General features: G+C 42.2%; 4 protein-coding genes across 7 annotated transcripts in view; all 4 read right to left on the reverse strand.

The window, feature by feature from the left end:
• Nucleotides 1–1,812: 1,812 nt before the first annotated feature.
• On the reverse strand, nt 1,813–8,438 carry pdia2 (protein disulfide isomerase family A, member 2). Its single transcript, XM_083927373.1, has 11 exons — nt 8,129–8,438; nt 7,257–7,460; nt 5,522–5,655; nt 5,274–5,411; nt 4,471–4,587; nt 4,209–4,334; nt 3,644–3,838; nt 3,426–3,546; nt 2,319–2,497; nt 2,025–2,177; nt 1,813–1,939 (listed from the first exon to the last, which is right to left on the reverse strand). Exons 1-11 carry the CDS (start codon nt 8,412–8,414, stop codon nt 1,901–1,903), a joined length of 1,692 nt encoding a protein of 563 aa, XP_083783499.1. The 5' UTR covers nt 8,415–8,438; the 3' UTR covers nt 1,813–1,900.
• Nucleotides 8,439–11,140: 2,702 nt separating this feature from the next.
• On the reverse strand, nt 11,141–12,207 carry percc1 (proline and glutamate rich with coiled coil 1; the record flags this gene model as incomplete). Its single annotated transcript, XM_083936739.1, has 2 exons — nt 12,117–12,207; nt 11,141–12,010 (listed from the first exon to the last, which is right to left on the reverse strand). Exon 2 carries the CDS (start codon nt 11,993–11,995, stop codon nt 11,141–11,143), a length of 855 nt encoding a protein of 284 aa, XP_083792865.1. The 5' UTR covers nt 11,996–12,010; nt 12,117–12,207.
• Nucleotides 12,208–15,418: 3,211 nt separating this feature from the next.
• On the reverse strand, nt 15,419–17,812 carry LOC310963822 (toll-like receptor 2; the record flags this gene model as incomplete). The annotated part of the gene is made up of 1 exon (XM_083936752.1): nt 15,419–17,812. One exon carries the CDS (start codon nt 17,810–17,812, stop codon nt 15,419–15,421), a length of 2,394 nt encoding a protein of 797 aa, XP_083792878.1.
• Nucleotides 17,813–19,800: 1,988 nt separating this feature from the next.
• tmem131l (transmembrane 131 like) overlaps nt 19,801–21,449 on the reverse strand; it is a 36,476-nt gene continuing 34,827 nt past the window's right edge. For all 4 annotated transcript variants that reach the window (XM_083937933.1, XM_083937931.1, XM_083937932.1 and 1 more), the window contains exon 34: nt 19,801–20,374. In XM_083937933.1, coding sequence (XP_083794059.1) covers nt 20,057–20,374 — 318 coding nt within the window. In that variant the 3' untranslated portion in view covers nt 19,801–20,056. The remainder of the gene's footprint in view (nt 20,375–21,449) is intronic.

Here is a 21,449-nt window from a genome sequence, read left to right on the forward strand (position 1 = left end):
AAAGACATCATATAGAATCAAATATGTGGAAATAAAAGGATTTGCTGGATAACTGAATAAGTGAATATAAATAAAATAACAATAATTGTGTGGCAATTATGGGTATTATGGGTTATTAGCTGTTTGTAGTTATAAATGCGACATAAATATACAGTAATCACAAAGTATTTACAGCATTTTGGTTAAAAAATAAGGTTGTATGGGAGTTCATCATCATATTCCTTAAGACTTGTTATGTTAAAGACTTTTTAATTCATTCATATTCATACAGGCCGGTCCAGTGAGGAGTAGTTCATTCTCCTTTTTGTCTGGTGAAGGTTGTAAAAGGCAACAACATCTGTAAATAAATGGTTTAAACACACTTTTATGTTTGTTATAAGCTATGGAGCCCCCGGGGGGTACTGTGGGGGGTGCTACGGGAGTATGGGGGGAGGGGGTCACTTCTGTGGGCCATCCAATCTCTGTACACCCAAAGCGAGAGCTCCGTCCAGATCATCTGCAGTATATTGGATTCGTTCACGCTGGGGGTTGGCCTCCGCCAGGGTTTATCCCGTCAATTGGACACTTTCAGCTGAAAGCGTCCGCGGTTGCCGTAGTGACGGCAGATGTGTAGCTGTCCTTGTGAATGCCTCTGTTTACTTTTCATGACACTTTTAAACATAACCTCACCTACCAGATCAGTCTTTATAGCTTTGTTTGAGTAAATATGTCAGTGGTATTTATATGTTGCTTGTTGTTACATTGATCAGGAGGAGAGCGAGTTATTCTTCCTAATAATATCTATGTCTAATAAATTTTCTAAACAAATCTATTTGTCTTTGAAACCTGCCTTTGTAAACACGTGTGCGTAGAATAAATGAAAGTTAAGAGATTAACCCGGTGTGCCACCAGCCACGTCACCCTGGTGTAGTAAAACAGATCTCCTTTGTATAAAGACTATGAGTATCTCTTTTAAAAACATGATCCTGTTTTCATCATCTACAACCGCAGAGGCACTCAGCTGAAAGTCTCTGGTTAACAGGGTCACTCGTTAAACCCAAACACCGTCACTCAGTCTGCTTTAAGTTTGATTCTGAAGTTATCACTTGTGTGTGGACGCGTCAGAATTTTGCAGTTTTCACTGGTACAATGTTGCATCTGTGGCTGCTGGTAATGCTACCACCCAATAGTCTACTATACAGGGCTATTTTAATTTTTTTTTTTTTGATGATGGCAGAGAGGTCTATTTCCAAGAGATCCGAGGCTATAGCTCAGAATGCCCAGGTCTAACGACACGCTTATCATGACCAAAAGAACGATGTCATGGGCCAAAATGGGTTTTCTCAGGAGGGCGGCTGGAGTCTCCCTTAGAGAGAGGGGGAGAAGTTCAGCATCCGTGAGGAACTCGGACTAGAGCTGCTGCTCCTTAGCGTTGAAAGAAGCCAGGTGAGGTGGTTCAGGATCGTCTAGTAAGGATGCCCCCTGGGCGCCTCCCTAGGGAGGTGTTCCAGGCACGTCCAGCTGGGAGGAGGCCTCGGGGAAGACCCAGGACCAGGTGGAGAGGTTATATCTCCACACTGGCCTGGGAACGCCTCAGGATCCCCCAGTTAGAGCTGGTTAATGTGGCCCGGGAAAGGGAAGTTTGGGGTCCCCTGCTAAAGCTGCTGCCCCCACGACCTGACCCCGGATAAGAGGTTGAAGATGAGTGAGTGAGTGATCATTAAAGTTACTATAATAACAGATACTATTTTATTAGATTTCATTTTATCTATTCTATAAAATCTCTATTGTTTCATTTAAAAAAAAAATCCCATTCAAAGTAGTCATGAGAACATGTTTTTGTTTGTAACCCAAATTTATTTTATTAAGAAAAATTGGAAGACGCTAGGTTGATCCTGATTGGTCGAAAACCAAACTGACATCACAGCTCATCTTTAGACGTTGTGTTGTTCGGTGACTCCTGAAACAGTAAAACAAGAAGATGGTGAGTGGAGTAGATTTACAATAATGGGAGAAATAAATAAAGTGGCAGTAAACATAGAAACCTCATGAGCAGCGTCGTCGTCATCATCGTCATCATCATCATCATCATCATCATCATCTTCATCCTCCTCACTTCCTTTTTCTGGCAACACTCCTCCAGCATCCAGGAACTTAGACAAGGTCTCCAGATCTCTTTTTCCATTGTAGTCGACCACCTGGAAGAGACGGAAGAAATGTTGGAGGACAAAAGAAAAGCTCTGCTGTATGTTGTGTCTGTATGCTGAGCTTGTGTAAGTGTGTGTGTGTGTGTGTGTGTGCGTGTGTGTGTGTGTGTGTGTGTGTGTGTGTGTGTGTACCTCTTTGTCACCAGCTGGGAAGTATTTGAGTGTTGGGAATCCTCCGATGGTGAGAGACTCCACTTCGTTGACCGTGGCGTCCATCTTGGCTATGATGATGTCATCTTTGTCGGCGTACTTTTCGCCCAGCTTCTCCCAGATGGGGGTCAGTTCCTTACAGTGACCACACCATGGAGCATCTACACACACACACACACACACACACACACACACACACACACACACACACACACACACACACACACACACACACACACACACACACACACACACACACACACACACACACACACACACACACACACACACACACACACACACACACACACACACACACACACACACACACACACACACACAGCCGTTACAAGCTGGAGTACACATCTGGAGACACGTTTTATACGAGTGGATTTCCTGAAGTCTACATGGCAAAACATACAAATTTCCAGATTATGCAGATATTTTATATTAGATTTATAGTGTAGTTTATAATGTAGATCATAGTGTAGTTAATAAAATAGTTTTTAGCCAGTGTTTCCTAAACCTGCAGTGCAGAACTTCTGTCTCCCCCCTCTGGCAGTGAGAGCAATAAGACAAATACTGTCGACATGTGACACATGCCTGCAGGTGAACTCACGGGCCCAAGGAACGCTTTCTTCTGTTTTTTATAGAGTGAATCCTTCCTCTGAACGCTAAGTTTATTTATTTTATCTGTTAAATCCTCCCCAAACTCTTTTTTCTTGGATGCTTCTTGGGATTTTTTGGAATAGCTTCCTCCATCCTCCCAGCTGCTGCTCCGTCACTATAGTCTCCCCCTCCTTTCTGCCCTCTTTAGCTTCAGGTTACCACAGACACTAAATACAACAGCTCTGGTTTACTGTGAAATACAGAGAGCTTTCCCTGGGGGTGATACGCTTAAACAGCACTGTGTGAACTTATTCTTGACAGAGCCTAAACTCTTTCACCTTAATTCAACTCATCATGTGAGTCAAGAGTGAATGATTTCATGGTGGAAATAGTTGGAAAATGCACATTCTGATTGAGTTTGATGATAAAAGATGAGTTCAAAGTTTGAGGTTGAAGTGGCAGGCAGACAAAGTGACTTACAGAACTCCACAAAGACATTTTTGGTCGGGTCCAGAGCAACAGACTCAAAATTCTTCCCGACCAGGACTTTGACCGGTCCTTTATTCCAGTCCTCTGGGATCTCCTCGGATTTAAAGTAGGGCTGCACCACAAGACGAGATTATTAGTTATCGGGGATTAATGCTGCTCTGTGACTGAATATATGTGTGTATGTGTGTGTGTGTGTGTGTGTGTGTTACCTTGGCATTGCCGCTCACAACTTCCTGGCACAACTGCCTCAGTGAATCTACGCTGAGTTCCTGGGCAGTGATGGTGAACTTATTTCCCGTCTCCATGTTGATGATGCGTGTGGTGGGGGCGTCTTCCGCGGACACGCCAAAATAGTTCAGTACATGAGATATGGCTGCTGTCACGTCAATCACAACAAACAACATCTGAATAACACACACACGCATGCACGCACACAGACAAAGACACAGACACACACACACACACAAGAGACAAAAAACAATAGAAAAGATTAAAGGTTAAATTAAGTTTGATGTCTTTCCGTCATTTAATTTTTCTCATAGACTTTCCAACATACGCATGCAAGCACACACTCAGACACCAAACACACACACACACACACACACACACACACACACACACACACACACACACACACACACACACACACACACACACACACACACACACACACACACACACACACACACACACACACACACACACACACACACACACACACACACACACACACACACACACACACACACACACACACACACACCAGTCTGTTACCTTGCCCTTGAACTCTTTGGCAATGGTCCTGGATGCGTCCACCAGGGCTGCCTGACTCTCCACAGAGGAGTTGATGAACAGCAGGCTGTGCAGTTGGATGCTGGAGGTGAAGATCTTCTCTGAAGTCTGACAACACAAACACATACTGTAAAATATAATTTAAATGTGTGTGTGTGTTTGTGTGTGTGTGTGTGTGTGTGTGTGTGTGTGTGTGTGTGTGTGTGTGTGTGTGTGTGTGTGTGTGTGTGTGTGTGTGTGTTACCTCCTGGCTGAATGGGATGATGAGCTCCAGGCTGTTGTCCTTGATGAAGGTGGTCAGATTTGTTTTGTCCAGCGTCCCCTCTTCTGGCAACGAAAAGTCTGCTCTGCCTTCATCGAACTAGCAAACACACAGCACATTTGTTTTTACTCAACTTCTGTAGCTCTTACTCTAACCTAATCTATTTTAAAACAATAAGAAGATAAATGGATTAATCACTCCACAGAACATTAACCAATTTAATTTACATAATTCATGAAATTCTTCTATCAAATAAAAATGACAGTTTCTGTGTTTTTGTCTTTTCTCTGTGTTTAAATATTGAAAACCTTAATATCTTTGTGTTTGGACTGATAGTCAGATAAAACTAGAAAACCTTCGGGCCCTGGACATTTAAATAGATTCGCTCCTAATCAACATTCATATAAAACACTTTGCCAAATAACACAAGGAAACTGACCAGCATAGAAATATAATTGATCCATATTAAAAATAATCATCACATTAGTTGCAGGCCTAATATTTCCCTTTACCTTCCACTACGGAGCTAGATGTAATCCTAAACCTGATTTAAGCCTTGATATTACACTAAATCTAAATCCTTAAGTTAAAAACGCCTTTTAAAGAAGTCAGAATCAGATAAATATCCTCACCTTTCTATCCTTGTGAGGACATTTAGTCCTCAAAAAGGAACATTTAAAATATACTAGATGGAATCGTTACAGCTTCTTCCATCTTGGTTCTTGCTTTCTATGTAACACTTGACTCGTGTCTTTTCAGTTGGTATCATAATAACACGTTCATACCTTTTTGAAGAGCACCACTGAGTCGTCTTTTACTTCATACTTCTGGAAAACCTCCGGACTCGCTGTCACAGCAAACTCTGAGTCGGTCATATCCAAAGCAAACTCCTTGAATACCTTGACCGCCTCACTTTCCAGATTCTAATACAGACATAAATTCAAATATAATATATAGATGTGAGTATGAATATGAATATAAATATGTGATTATGTGATTTATTTGTAAGGATATGTCAAAAAGATAAACGTACATTAAAGAATCCTACAACAGCGATGTTATGGGAATCGATGAACTGAGCCGCAGAGTCTGCAGAGTCGAGCACCGGAGCACCGGGGCCTGCACGACGCTTCAACCACTGGATTATTCCTTCTGCTGACCTCTTACCTGCAATAAAAAAATACACACAAACACCAGACTGAGTCTTGCTTTAACACACAAAGATGTACGAGAAAAAACAAGAAACAAAAGTGACAGTGTGGCTCAAATTTACCAGGTTAGAAATACATGCAAAGGTGATGATTCAAGCAAAAAGGACACACACACACACACACACACACGCACACACACACACACACACACACAAATGGCAAACTAATACTATAATCAGTACTAGTTTACTAGTTTTCGATCTTTTTTTTTACCCAAGTTCTTTCTCACACTACACCGCTCCTCTGCTCCCTTCACTGGCTTCCTGTAGCTGCTCACATCCTCTTCAAGACACTAGCACTTGCTTATCGTGCTACTAACGGATCAAGCCCAGCTTCCATCCAGGACATGATTAGACCTTACATTCTTGGCTGTACGTTGGCAAATCAGCCTGCAGCTCCCTCACTGAGGCTCGACTAATTCACGGCTGTTTGACGTCCTGGCTCCCAAATAGTGGAACGAGCTCCCCATTGTCATTCAGACAGCAGAAAATCTACAAATCTTGCACCCGCGAGCTAAAAACGCATCTATTTCGACTGCACCTTGGCTAAGGAGATGATTTATTTAAAATGAGAAAAATGCAGCACTCTATAGATCGGCTTATTTGAAGCTACCACACTTACTTAATAACTTGCTCTTCTGGTTTGTACCCTAATTGTTGAATGCACTTATTCGAAGTGGCTTTGGACAAAAGCATGAGCTAAATCAAATGTATGTACACATCCTAGTTGTTTCCAGTCATTATGCTAAGCTAATCGCCCACTGCTCCACAGTTAGACCACAAACATCAGAGTCTAACTCGCTACAAGAAAGAGAATAAATCTGTTTCCCAAAACACAACAAAGCTAGCTATTTCCTCTTGTTTCCAGTCTTCACGCTTAGCTAAGCTATGCTAAGCTAAGCTATGCTAAGCTAGCCATCTCCTGGCTCTAGTTTCATAATTAAAGAACATGTTTGTATGATAAATATAAATACAGCCAGCAGCCGGTAGGCTTAGCTTAGACTGAAGTGGTCTCAATGTTTTCATCTAATTCTTGAAACAAAAACAAAGAAGCGTGTTCCCTCCAAAAATAGACGTTCAAAGATAAATTAAAAGTTAAAGGATATGAAATAGAATTGAGTTAATTTGCACAGTTAAACATTAAAGTCACTAAAACTATTGATCCAATCAAATGGCCTGAGGCATTTGAAAGTCGGTAGACAGGTTCAGCAGTGAACAGGTAAGGTAAACACACACACACACACACACACACACACACACACACACACACACACACACACACACACACACACACACACACACACACACACACACACACACACACACACACACACACACACACACACACACACACACACACACACACACACACACACACACACACACACACACACACACACCTTTAGGGTACAGTTAGTGATGACGTAGGCACACATGGTTGTGAATCTGAGAAGCTGGACAGGGGCTTTACCAGTGAAGTGTACTGTTACAATTGTTTGTGTGGGTGTGTGTTTTTGTATTCACAGTGTGGTCTACAGTTACATTTGTGTGTGTTTACCAGTGAAGTCGACGGGCTTGCGCTCTCCGTTCACAAACAGTTTCAGAGTGGGGAAGCCTTGGATGTTAAACTCTTCGGCCAGCTCCTGCTCCTGTGTGGCGTCCACTTTGGCCAAACGCATCGTTGCTTCCTCCGCCTTCAGCTTCCCAGCAGCCTCGGCATAAACAGGCTCTAGCTGTTTACAGTGGCCACACCAGGGAGCATCTACACACACACACAAACACACACACAAACACAGTTAATCTCTTTATAACAGCAGGGGAGAAATGCTGGAAATCAATAACCGAAGCAGCAGACATGCAGCTGCTCCACAGGCCTCTGTTCTGTCCAGTTTTCTGTTGCTATCACATGCAAAAATACACATGGAAATAAGCTGCTGATAGCATGGGTGGCAGTTTGGTTCGGCCTTCATCCCCTTTTGCTCTTTTCCTTGTTGTGACCTCTACACTTGCAGCGCTGAGCTCAACTGTGGGAGAGTTGAACCCAGAGAGCATCTGGACAGGAGGGGCCACGTGTATGTACGTTTGTATGATAACGCCTCAGTGCTCATGAGGGCTAGAACAGACAAAAACACACGCATACCTTGATAAATACTCCAAACTCAAGGTCCACTTCAAGGTCCTTCTTTAGATTAATCAAAAATTTAAAAAAATGAACCTCAATGTTCATTTTATTCTTCTGTGTGTGTGCTTTTTCTTGAGGACAGGTGTCCACCTAACAGAAAACTGGTCAACTGAGGCTCAACATATGTTGTTTGTGGTGCTGGTGCTAAAAAGGCAATACAAAAATAACATTTATATTGTCTTTGTACCTATTGGGACACAATGTAGACTGTGTGTAGACTGCATGAGATGTAATTCATAACTACTTACAGAATTCGACCAGAAGATACTGATTCTCGCTGAGAGCTCTGGCGAAGTTGTTGATGTGGAGAACCATCACATCCTTCTCCTCCTCTATCTCTGTTGTTTTCTCTTTCTTTGGCGCCTCTTTGGTTTTCTCCACCCCATCCTCCTCTCCTGCCGTCTCATCAGTCGTCTCCTTCGATGCCTCTTCTTGCGTCTCTGCCTGTTTGGCGTCTACGTCGTTGGCCTGGATGCAGGAGGCCCCCAGCAGCAGGCCCAGCAGAGTTATGGTCAAAAGCGCGTGCGTCCTCATGTCAGCGTTTTCTGCTCCGGTACCTCTGCTCAGATAATGGACACCCACAGTACATGTGTCACTGAAAGTTTGTACCTTTATGTGTCTTAGATTGAGAGTGTGTGTCGAAATTTTACTGGCCTTCCCTCTCATCCAATCAGACGGTTCGCCTGCAGGTGACTCTTCCCAGTCTTAACCAATCAAACACTGCCCTGTAGATTCAGAATTGAGCAAACTGGCTGATTGTCTGTTAAGACTTTAATAACTCTTTGTCTTTATCTCCTTCCTCTTCATCCATTTCTGGATTGTTTTCTTCATTGTGACTTTAACTTTCAGACCCCACTCCCCCTTCAGATGGTAGCATGCGCGTGGATACTCCTTTAATTTTTTTACGCTCCTCTCTCTGGGCCTTATCAGACCCTCATTTACTTAAAAACAGCACGAGCACAGTAATTATGTGGAGCTCTCTCTTCTTCCCACGTCTCCCTATTTCTGTTTACTTAAAGTAAATAACACATTCACCTCTCCCGACTGTTTAACAGGAAAGACAGACCTGACGACTACTTAGAGAGGAGTACTGCCAGTAACTTTAAAAAAAGTGTCATGAGATTCGTGCTCTGCCAAAATAATCTCCATCTTATTAAGTCAGTTCTGTCTATAATTGATCCCTTAAAACTGTCACATGTTAAGCCAACTTAAAGAAAAACGTATCGACTTGATACGTTTATCCTGACCCTCTGTTGGTCAGAGGGTAAAAACCCCAACTGCTCGGGGCACCGATCCATTTGGCAGCCCCCTCGCTCTGACATCTCTCCATTAAGGTATATAACGTATATAGAATAAGAATAATTCCTTTATTAGTCCCGCAACGGGGAAATTCGATTTTTTCACTATGTTATTATTATTCATGTTACACACACACACAATTAATGGAGAGATGTTAGAGCGAGGGGGCTGCCAATAACCAGCGCCCCGAGTAGTTGGGGGTTCAGTGCCTTGCTCAACAGCACCTCGGCAGTGCCCAGGAGATGAACTAGCACCTCTCCAGCCACCAGTTTACGCTCCATACATGCTCCACACAGGGACTCGAATCGTCGACCCTCCGGTTCTCAGCCAAGTCACCTATGGACTGAGCTACTGCCGCCCTAACAGGACCTGTTTGTGCATGTGTGTGTATTTCTGGCCTGTGTGTGTGTAACATGAACAATATAATGATATAGAATGAAACAATTTAATTTAATAAAGGAATTCTTCTTCTTCTTCTAAATACTAGAAGGAATAGGAGTAGTACGCAACATGAAAACTGAGTTTGGAAAATTAGATTTTGCATTACAAACAGGATGAAATGTTCACACTGCGTTGATCACTGGTGGTTTTTCACTCATCTGAGAAAAGAGGATAGAAGAGGACCTAATTGCAGAGTTATCTTTCTAGAAACAATGTCCTTGCCTGGGCACCAGATGAATCTGCAGATCATGTTTTATCTGCTCTGACAGATGCGTCTGGTCCCCCTCCGGGCCAATCACAACCATTTATCTAATATGGGGTGAGTTTGAGACGATGTCTGCACAGAGGAGTGGCGTTGAGGCAAAACAATCAAGATGGCTGCAGCCGATGTAGAACGTTCTGTCGAAGCGGCTGTTGCACCAGCACAGAACCAACCGGATGGTGTATTGTTGCTAAAAGAAGAAAATCAATTAAAGATTTTCTTGAGATGAAAGATGTTTGACATACTTCTGACAGGATTTCAAGTTTAATATACCAACTCATAAAACACCAACGTATCTCCGCACGCTGTAGTCTGCGTGTGTCGATTTGGACCCGGTGAGAAAAGCCTCGCAGCAGCGATTTGGCTAATTACACCCAACCCCTAACCCACCGGCCTTATGGTAGTATAAAGAGCGCCAAAGTGCAAGATAATAGCAAGCAACTAGGGGTGAGTGAATTAAGCACTGACCTTTAATCTACAAGACCTGGGTTTGAATTCTGCATGAAACTTATCTTACATTAAGTCAACTCCTTATATTCACAGTTTGGTTCAGGCAAGAAAACGATAGTTACAAATGTAACTACGGTTCGATGAAACCCAATGACAGAGGCTCTTGCGGCCAGCAGGGATAAAACAGAACTGGGTGCAAATAGCGCAGTTGGCTACTGACACACAAGGGGAAATAATATCTGCCTTATTTCTTTCCCACCCAATTTGCAGCAAGTCCCGCCCTCCTGTGCTGTGACTGGCCGGCTACACCAGGCAGATGTTTAGTGCTACGTTACATTTTGTTGCTGTGATAAGGTTTAGGTCTATCTAATTGCATCCAGAGGCATTTTGTTGCTGTTTACAACATCTGTTGGAAATAGGTGAAACAAAAATAAACAGAGGTTTCAGACTAAAATGCATTTTTTGAGTATTAGTCTGAAATTAAGAGTAGAAAAAAAAGGTCACTGTGAGATCTGTGGATTATCACAGTTACTGGGACACTGACTCTAAAAAAGCAAGTAGCTGTTGAATATATTAAAATCTAATTTTCCTATTTTATACCACAAACTAGATTACAGCCTAAGGCAGAGATCTCAATAACAGATACCACTAAAGGTAAGACATAAAACGTGTTTTTGTCATTTTAAAACAAACATCAGAAACTGTGCACAACACATATTGATTCATGTTTTTTTCCTTTTTATTTAACTTTGCACTCGTATCTATCAGAGTTGAAAAGAATGAATAAAGTTTTTTGTTGTTGTTGTGTTTAATTCTGCATGTGTGTGTTCTCCGTCAGTGTGTGTGTGAGCTCTGGGTTTGGATCCCAGTTTGCCAGCAAGTCACTGAAGTCCGGCTGCGTGCTGTCGAGGGCGTGTGTGTTGTGATGCGAGAGCGGGTTGTAGTGCATGTGTGTGTTCATGTCTGTGTGTGTGCTGTCCTGTGAAGCTGTGTCACTGTTTGTGTGCGTCTCGTCAGGTGTGTTGCTGAAACTGACCAGAGAGCAGGAGGGGACCGGCTCAGTCCAGAAACTGAGCGGGAGGTGCCGCTTGATCATTGGCTGGCTGCCGCCCTGACTCGGGCCCCTGTGGTTGAACAGTTCAGCCAGGGGCCCCAAACTGCTGTTGCCCTTAGCAACCCTGACTACTCGATCATCACCACAAGTCACCAAGCCGTTCTCTTGCCCATCTGGACTTCCAGCTCTTGCGATCTTCAAAAGGTCGTCATAGTAGCGCAGGCGCCCGCTCGTTGTGATGGAGACGGAGTCGCTGTAGATGTCACAAGCTTCTTGATCACCCGAGCAGCGACCAAAATACCGCTGGACGTCACGGCTGATGAGATCTGCGAACCGCAGCAGCTGCTTGGTCACATCCAAAGTGAAGTGGTTGGCGTTTAAGAACCCCTCCTCCAAACATTCCTCCTCTTCCTCCTGAGCTTCAGATTCATCGTCGTCATCCTCTTCCTCCTCTACCTCTCTTTCTTCCTCATCTTCCCTCACCTCTGGCTTTTCCTCGAGCATCTCCACATCATAATTGTCCTTGCATGGAGAGTGCTGGAAAATCAGGGGGAAGTAGGCTGGGGTCGGGGCCTGGACGAGGAAGTTTCTGATGACGCCAGTGGCCATGTTGGCTTATAAACACTGAGGAGACAATCACAGAAGAGTCATGGTAGGAATCAGGTAGGAAAGCAAGTTTGTTGACAGGATAACATTTTTAAATTGGTAGAAAAAGTAGCATTTTTAATACCTTAGCCTCCAGGTTCAGGTGAATCTGTGTTGAAGTCCGAGGAAAAGTCTCTCCTGGTTCACTGATGGATGCACCGTTCTGTACGTGTGTGTGTATATGTAATACTGGACGGTCAGGGTCGTCACTGTATATATACCTCAGCACACGACTGCAGACGTGTGTGTGTGTCGCCCGTCGGATGAGGCAGCTTCCAGAACAAATATTTGCATGCCGGATTGGCCAAACACAGTTTGTTTACTTTATCACTGGGCAACCGGGGAGGGGGTCCAAGGCTAATGGATCCTCTGCTAGGGGATGATGGAGAGTAGTTATACACACAAACACACATCATTGCTTTTTTCCGTCCCTGTTATCAGGCTAGTTAAAGGATAAAAGAGCATGAAATCAAATCATATGCTGTTTTGACTTCTAAAGGGGAACACTCTGAGCCGGCAGACTGGTGCAGATCAACCTGGTCGGACACGACGCTCCTCAGAACATGACGCACAGTAACGCAAGGAAACAACCTCAAACTCACAAGAGTCAACCACGTCTACCTCTCAAACCACCAATCCACGTCTTTAAGAAGAGGACTGTATGCTCAGACACGCCATCAGTTTGGCCCGTGGCTATTGACTAACTGAATAAAAGCTTTTGAAACACTGACAGACGGACAGCAAAGCTTTCAAATCAGGTGGTCGAGCCGCAGAGACCGCCCTCCAGTAACAAACTGCTCCTAATGACAGTTGCAAGCATTATTTAACTTTAAAGCCTTTGAGCAACAGAAAAGGGTCAAGTTAAGAGCTTGTTTTGATATCGTCAAAAAATTTCCATAAAAATACAGAAACCAAAAAACGTTTAAGTGGGTCTTTAAATACTGTTTTGTTCTCAGTTCAGAAGCGAATTAGTTCAGACTGAAAAATATTAAAACAAGGGGACAAAAATATAATTTTTTTAAAAAAAGAGACTAATTTCCTTTAAGCAACGGGGAACTGTATTTTTTTTCTGAAAATGTAACTAAAACAGGGTTTTACACGTGTGTTTGTTAGGGACTACTTTCAGCAGTGGATGGATACACATTTGGTTCTCCTGTGAGTATTTACGGCAGCAGTGTGCGGAATGGACTCAAAAATAAACTACGGTGTGAGTTTATCATAATAAAGGATTTAACATGTCACTCAGTGTAAGTGTGTCATTGATGTGTGACAACTTTGCTCTGTGGAGCAGAGAAATATATTTTCATCAGGCTTACACAGACAATATTCATGAAGAAGGATTGTTGGTTTTGTTCTCTTCCTTTGCGGAGAATTAGAAAAATAAAGAGTATCACACTTTTTAGAGCTCGTAAAATGATTTCTCCAAAACATTAATTAGTTTTGCCCTAAAACTAGCTTTACATTTTAAATAATTTATATATGCAACTTTTCCGTCAAGAACTATATTAATGGTATTAAATGGCTGAGACAGTGTTCACATTTTTAATTCATTTCTAATGTTGCCTGTAGAGTCTTTTACTCGCAGGTCAGCTGAACATGCACAAATATGTCGGTGTACTGTAAATTACAGGCAAATGTAAAATCCAATAAATATTGTAACATAATATAGACCGTGAACTTTGCAAAAATGGATCAATATATGACTGCCTGACTTCTGTTTTCTGACTATCATTTCATATTTCTTTCTTACAAACTCAAATTAACACGATGGGAGGGTCAGTTTGGGACCTCTGCCCCCCCCCCCCCCCCCCAAAAAAAAAATCTCTTGAAAGTTGCACTGAAAATTAGTCTGATATATTTACAACAAGGCACATATTTATTTGCATTTCCTCAACATAAAGCCAGAAATATTTGAGATCTTTGAAATAATTGAGACCTTTATTACAATTAAAGCGCAGTGGATTCGAATAATGTTGAGTAGCACAACATTTGTCGATGCCGTGTTGTTTTTGGGAGATAAAATCACGCTGGTTTACTTTGCTGTAGATAACAGAATAAAGTAAACTTACAGTGTGCATGTATATAAAGTGTCAATCGTGAAAGCAATGATTTGATGATTTTGAGTCTCGCTGATTAAGTCCCGCACTTCACCAGATTTTACCGACCTTTGCAGACATCTGTAACTCTGTAAATATGTGCATGTGCTCCTGTTTATATGTGCATGTAGAGCATTAATGTGTGTTTGTGTGTGTGTGTTATCAGGACACCCTGACTCCCCTGGCCTGCCTGTCATCAGTATCCAGGCTTCTGTGTTGATTTTAGGACTAAAGATCAATAGCGGCAATATGTCAGCTCTCAAGAGCCTGACAATGAATTACACACGCTTTTAGGCACACAAGCACATGAACACAAGCATGTGCACGTGCACGCACGCACACACACACACACACACGCACACAAAATTAATTTTACTCTACAGGAATAATGTGAAACTGTAATTGGTTCTATTAAACTATTTACATTCATGTTGACTCTTTTCTTAATGTCATCAAGCCACAAACTCTACATGTGTTCCTTTTTTTTTTTAAATGTGTTTTTGCTTTGTAATTTTGAATTCAAAATACACACACTGGCTCCAGTAACAGCATAATAAACGTGTGCAGCTGTAAAGCATCCCAGTAAATCAGAAGGCCAGGCTACATCTTGTAATGTTAAAACCAAAACAAATAAGCTGTGTGATAGAATACTGACATGTCCTGCACTTTATCCACACAACAAACGCACCTCTGTGACTTGGGGTGCATTTGTGTTTCCTCCCAAAACTGGCACAAGAAATTAGCACAGACATGAAATATTCAGGAGGCAGCAGCTTGGTGAGTGGCCGTCAGCCTCTGATACTGATGCACAAAGCACACACTATGGCGTCTGTAAGACACACATTAGGCTTTTAACTGCTCAACCCCGGTCATAAAGTGCAAGTAAGTCTGCATAGGGAGGTGTTGGGGTGGTTGGATAGGTCAGACAAACTGAGGATTTTCACCAAAGAGACTGTGGCTCATGTCCCTGACTGATCTAACTTGTGCAACTTATTTGATCCCAAACCACAAACTTTTCCTCAACCTATCCGAGTAGTTTTGTTGCATACCCAGCATTTGGAAAAATGGTACCCAGAGCGCTGAGGGGTCCTGACAATGCTGCCGTTCAAACCCTCAAGCACAGGATAATCAGTTCAAAGAATGAATGAGACACAAGACCAAAGACCAGAGTTGGCCACAGTTTTTTTATTGAGACAATCCATTCTTATGCTAATGCTACATATATACAACTGAAAGTGACATCTTAAAGAGAAAGCCTCTCAAAAGTTTCCGATTTAGCAGAAACGCTAACTTAAAAGTCCACATTGTCAAACTGTGAACAGTTTCTTTTATCAGTCTCAGATCTTTTAACAGCTGTTCTCAAGCTCTGCCAGAACCTGGGGATCTGGGCTTCCTCTTCAGGCCACTCCAGGTACGTCCTGGAGTTCATGACTTTTCGAAGCTTGCAGAACTTTTTTGGGATTGCCTCTTTGTCAATAGGCTCCAACAGAATCAGCACAATTGTGTCGTCGTTTTGGTCAAACAATCTGAAATGGGTGTAATTCAGCTCATACTTGCACCATTCACTGCTGACGAAATGCTGAGAAAGGATGAACAGAGTTCTGTGACTCTTCTCGATGGCGTCCATGATGTTGTCCATGATCCAACCGCCGGGAACAAAGTCTCTCTTGTGGAGGCAGAGTCGGAGAGGAGGCTCGGCCTGCTCGAGCTCCGGGATCAGATGTGACTCTACCCAGCCAGAGTCCATTTCACTGTAGGACACAAAGGCGTCATACTCGGGCTCTTCCTTTGTTAACTTTGGCTTCCTCTTAGCTCTCAGCCAAGCCCAGGTCATCCTCATATACCATACAACGCTAAATTTGTGACACAAAGCTGCGACCAGTAGAAACACCACTAGGATGCCTAAGCAGAGCAAAGAGAAAGCTAGAGCTGTGTGGCATTCAAACACTGACAACCTCGCGTTTGCCACACTCTTTCCTCTCTCTTCGTCAGGAGAGTCACAGATGTACGACTTCAACCCATCTCCAAATGTGACTTGTTGATTTGTCCGGTCACGTGTCATGAACGCTACAAAGTCACATGAGCAGACATACGTGTTACCACCAGCCTCCAGACTCTTCAGATTATCATAGGGATTTAGATTGTTGCTGCTCAACGTCTGCAAGTCGTTGTTTTGAATGGAAAGAAACGAGAGACGAGGGTATAAAACCCCATCTGGCAGACTATTGATTTTGTTTCCACAGAGGTACAACTCTTTGAGAAAAGGTAGCTTGATGTTGAACACAGTCAAGTAATTGTCTGATAGATCGAGGGTGTGTAAACTCATCGGCAAACAAGTGGTCACTTTTTTTAAATGCGTTGATGAAAGGTTTAAGAACTGGAGACTCGGTGGCCAGTAGCAAGTCTCAGGCATAACATCAAACTCATTTCCACTCATGTCAATGTTTTTAAGCTTATGTAGTTTTGTGAAGAGCTGGCTGTTGATGGACATCAGGTGATTCCTGCTGATATTTATGGTTTGCAGGCTCAAAAGACCACCTTTGCCATTGCACATCATTTCGCTGAGGGCCAGATCCGTAAACAAGTTGTAACTGATGTCCATATACTCCAGATTTGAGAGATCGGCAGAGGACTCGCAAGGAATGAGGAACACTTTGCTGTTGAGCACGGAGACCTTTCGCACCACATTCAGCAGTGGTTTCAGGAAAAACAGTGCTGGGAAGTTGTAATATTGAGGGACATCAACGTTTTTAAAAACAACAGTCTCCAAACGGCCCATGTGCGGGATAGAGGTAATGTTCTCTAAAGCATTTAAGACAAACTTAGTATCTTCAAGTGCCACTCGAGTTACATCTGAGCCTGACAGCAAATTCAGATATGCCATACAAGCTGAAGTAGTCATGGTAACATTTCTAAAAAGTACACTTGTCGCTCCGCCATTGTTGACCACTTTAAATGGGAACATTTGATACTCTGTGAAAAAGCGTGTGTCAGTGAATGTCAGGGTTGTGTTAGGGTGTACAACATCAGACAGTATAGCTCGTACCAGCGCTTGATTTCTCTGAAATGGACCATTCAAACCGAGTGTTACAGATCTGAGCCGCCCAGTTTTTCTTAAACTTCCTTCTGCGTAGAATTGGAGATTCTTTCCATCAAAAACGACCTCTTCAAGACCACTGAGGCCAGAAAAGTCAGCTTTTCCGACAGACTCAAGCAAAGATCCTCCAAAGTGCAAGGTCTTTAATCTCTTCAGTGGCAGGAAAAGATTGCCTGGACCCAACGTTTTATACTTGTTCCCCAGAAGATTCAGGTGCTGAAGAGAACAAAGGTTTACGAACCACCCAGCAGACAACGAATCCAGTCTGTTTAAGGACAAGTCCAATTTCTCCAAATGAATCAGATGGACAAACGCTTGCTCCTGGATCTTTTGGATTCTGTTGTTATTCATGATCAAAGACTGTAAACTGGCGAATTCAACAAAGTCTTTTTTCCTTATTGTCCGCAGTTTGTTGAACGAGAGATCGAGTTCAGTGATGAGCTTCGACGGAGCTGCAGGGACCGTCGTCAGGTTTTGTCTTGAGCAGTTACAGGATGTGTGTTCACAGCTGTGACACTGGGGTTCTGAGAGTGAGAAGTTTTGATACATTAGCAGGAGGACAGACGTGAGAAACACCAGGATTGTCATCTTGAGTGCCTATAAAAACAGAAAAGAGAGGAAAAACAACCATCAGGCCTTTTCTTTCGCAGGGCTGTACAAAGCAAACCTAGAATAAAAAAAGAAACAAAGAATGTTAGCTGTGGCCATTAAGCTGACATACGTACGGTCATCTTTACAAACTGATATAATGATAAACTGATAAACAAATATAAATAAAAGTGAACAAATATGCATTCCTCCCTTAAAGGCATTTTGGGTAATCATACCAGAGGAAATACTTTTCTTTTTCTGTGAGATACAGATGCAGTCAACATTCAGTTTTACTAAAATAAAGATCTTTGTCATGACAGGAAACTCATTATGGCAGGAAACACACAGGTGACCTGACACATTAAAGATATTAACCATGGCTCTGTTATATTAAAGTGTCCCAGTGTGACAGCAAGACAGAATGAACACCAGGACAATAAAAGGAAATCCGCCATCAATAATTTGATTATTTACACCTGTGCTTTTCCTACCATAACAAGTCAGTGTGTCACTGAAGGTATTAAGTCCTTTTCAGTGTCCACTGTAGGTAAAGTTTAACATTCACTTTGTTTCGTTCTTACGGAGAAGGTATTTATCTTGTTGCTCAAATAACACACACCCCAAGCTCTTCAGCTAAGCCTCACATTAATCTAAAGTGGCATCACAGGTGTTCGGTTATTAGAAAATAACCCACACTTGCCAGCCAATCAGAATTGGGGATTTTACCTGGTATATAATCAATTAATACATTGAGAAATAAACACAACAACAAACTAAATAGATTTAAATGTGCACTTTGGGTTAAAGGTTTTTTTCCTCATTTACAAAATGTCAGTTTTTCAATGCATCATTTAAATACAATAATAGCTTTTTGAATTAGATATTAGATAGAAAAAAAGTCTAGAAATGCAGCAGTACAATCCACACTTCATAAAACATAACAGACTGAAAATAAAGTGAACGTACCTTGATGCGTGTCGGTGTCTCACTGTCATCCCTTCTCCTTCTTCGCCGGTCGAGGCAAGATAATGTTTTTACTTCTCTAACTTTCAAACTATTTCCCCCTTTTACTTTCAACGTCATCAGGAAGTAGAGTGACGTAAATAACTATAATTATTGCCTCCCGGTTGTACGCCTCCACCAGTGACTGTGAATGCAATGCTTCATAAAGCATGTTGCTGTAAAGAAGCTACAAAGCTACAAGTGGATGCTTCACACAAACACACACACACCTTCAGCCCGGCAGCACAGAATACCTAAACAACCACAGTTTCAAGGTTACACCAAAAATTAGTGTTCAGCATCTGACCAAATGTTTAATACTTTATGGCCATAATCTCTCTTTATGTTCCCAAGTTACAGCGTTTAATAACGGCCAGAAAAGTGTTTTTGCAGAACATTAGGACGTCACTGTGAAATTGACCTTTGGTATATAAAATATCATCATTTGCGTGACAGTTTGTCATAATTAGCATAGGAATAATTGAGTTAAGTCCCAAAAAAATGGGTTTTGTGAAGTAACAGTGACCTTTGACCAACAAAATCTAATCAGTTCACACTCGAGTCTATGTTATCGTTTGTGCAAATTTGAAGAAATTCCCCTGAGGCGTCCCTGATAAATCATGTTTACGAGAATGGGACGTACGTATGGACAACCTGAAAACAAAATGGCTCTGGCCACGCCTGTTGCCAGCGCAGAGGCATAAAAAGGGCACCAGCTGCATGCAGTGGGGAAACAGTGAGCAGAAGGTATTCTAGCATGCCGGGCAGCCTATACGGCACTGCGTCACGTTGTATCCACTGGACGGGCACGGGCATTAAGCCTGTGTGCTGTGGAAAATAAAGCAGAGGATGGAACAAAAAACATGACTCATGAATGGACTTGTGCTCTGACGAGTGAGTGAAATAGTCAGAGGGCAGCCGGGACAGAAGATAAATACATCATTACATAATTAAAGAATGACTGATTTGTTGTTAAAGTACAAAACCTTTTTTTTTTATTTTCTATGATCAAAACTGCAAAACATCTAGAAAAATATACAACAAATGCTTAACCTTTCACAACATTTAACATTTTGAAAATGGGAACATAAAAGAGAAGGAATATTCACATTTTCCCCATTAATGATAAAATAACATTCATTTTTATTTCCTTTCTTTTACATATCAATGTTTTTTTTATTTATATGTTTGCAATTATTGTTAAGGTCTGCCGCTTTGTGTTTTTTGTGTGTTTTTATCTTAAACGTCTCCACAGTAGCCAGAGTCGTTGGAGAGTTGTGAGTTGGAGCTGCGGTTGGAGGAAGAGTTCCATATGTCCAGGTTCATGTGTGGGCCGAAGGGGTTGAAGCTGGAGTACTGGATCGGCGCACACGTCACCTCTGGCTCCCGGGTGAAGGGAGTAAGCGGAGGGGTGATGGGGGACATGGGGGACACGGGGGACATCGGGGCTGATCGCTCAGGTTGGAAGTGGCTCTGGTAGGGCTCACTCTGGGGCGTCCAGATGGATCCAAACAGGCTGGACATGGGGGAGAGGCTGCGGGTACCCGAGAAGTATGGCTGTGGAGGACGGAGGGAAAGAGGTGATATCAGATGATGAGACACTTTTTGTTTTCTTATTGTAGCTGCTTTGTGTGCTGTCCAAAGTCGAATCACAGAATTATACTGCCATGATATTTTCTAACCTTACCTGTCAATGTGCTCTGCCACCACCCGCCACTTGGCTGTCTGTTCCCTGCAGTGACGACCTGGCTGTCGTTTCTCTGCTTTTTAATCTCATCTCTCCTGGTTAGCTCAAATAAAACCACTTCTCCACTATTGTTTCTCTCCATCCTCAGCAGATTCATACTGACTAATGGTAACGACACATGCCATGTAACAGCAATGTACACCGCCTGTTTGATTCCAGATGGAGAGCTTCAACTTTCCTGTCCATTTCTAAAATGTCATACTCTCAGCAAAGCAAAAATCTTTACAAATAGAAAACAGCCCTGGAGACTCTACTTACAGTCAAGACACTGTAAGTAGATGCAACATGTTGCTTGTCAATTACAATTTAAAAACATTTTCTCTAGTGTAGTTATTTTATGTAGCTTCGGATAAAACTACTCCCTTAATTATATGTGATTTCTCATGAGTTTGACGTGTGTTTTGAAATTTCATTACACAGTTTTACTGCTTTATATGACAAATAACCTCATGGTATTCACATTCTGTTCATTTTGGTTAAAAATAAACAGATTTGTTCTGAGTTGGTTTATTTTACAGTTGCCAGTAACTTCCTTGTGAAAGCAACAGTCAAGGCTATATTAGTACATTTTGAAAATAGAAAATAAATAACCATAAAAACTATCAGTTCAAATGCAGCTTCAAAATAATCAGAAGGTAGATTTGCAGTTTACTTGATATGTTCGTGCTGCGGTGTCTTTTTGCATTTTGCATCGACAGATGTGCAAAAAAAGGAGAAGCAGCACATAAAAAGAGAAGTTTATAAAAAAAAACATCAGCATAGACTGAGTCTATTAAATCAGAACCTCTTGTTCCTCAATTCTGCTCTGACACGGAGAGCGAAACGATAAAGTTACAAGAGATGATAACTTCCTATATATGAGTCATAACAGATAAGCCCCTGGTG

Source organism: Echiichthys vipera, assembly GCF_963691815.1.
Source record: "Echiichthys vipera genome assembly, chromosome: 2".
NCBI classification, from domain to species: domain Eukaryota; kingdom Metazoa; phylum Chordata; class Actinopteri; order Perciformes; family Trachinidae; genus Echiichthys; species Echiichthys vipera.

Bases quoted from the DNA above. Each gene is read 5' to 3' on its own strand.
- pdia2 (XM_083927373.1), bottom strand. From the start codon at position 8,414: ATGAGGACGCACGCGCTTTTGACCATAACTCTGCTGGGCCTGCTGCTG. The intron at 4,588-5,273 runs GTATGAACGTGT...TGTGTTTGCTAG, and splicing joins CAGTGGTGCTCTTCAAAAAG to TTCGATGAAGGCAGAGCAGA. The intron at 3,547-3,643 runs GTAACACACACA...CTTGTGGTGCAG, and splicing joins TTGTGAGCGGCAATGCCAAG to CCCTACTTTAAATCCGAGGA.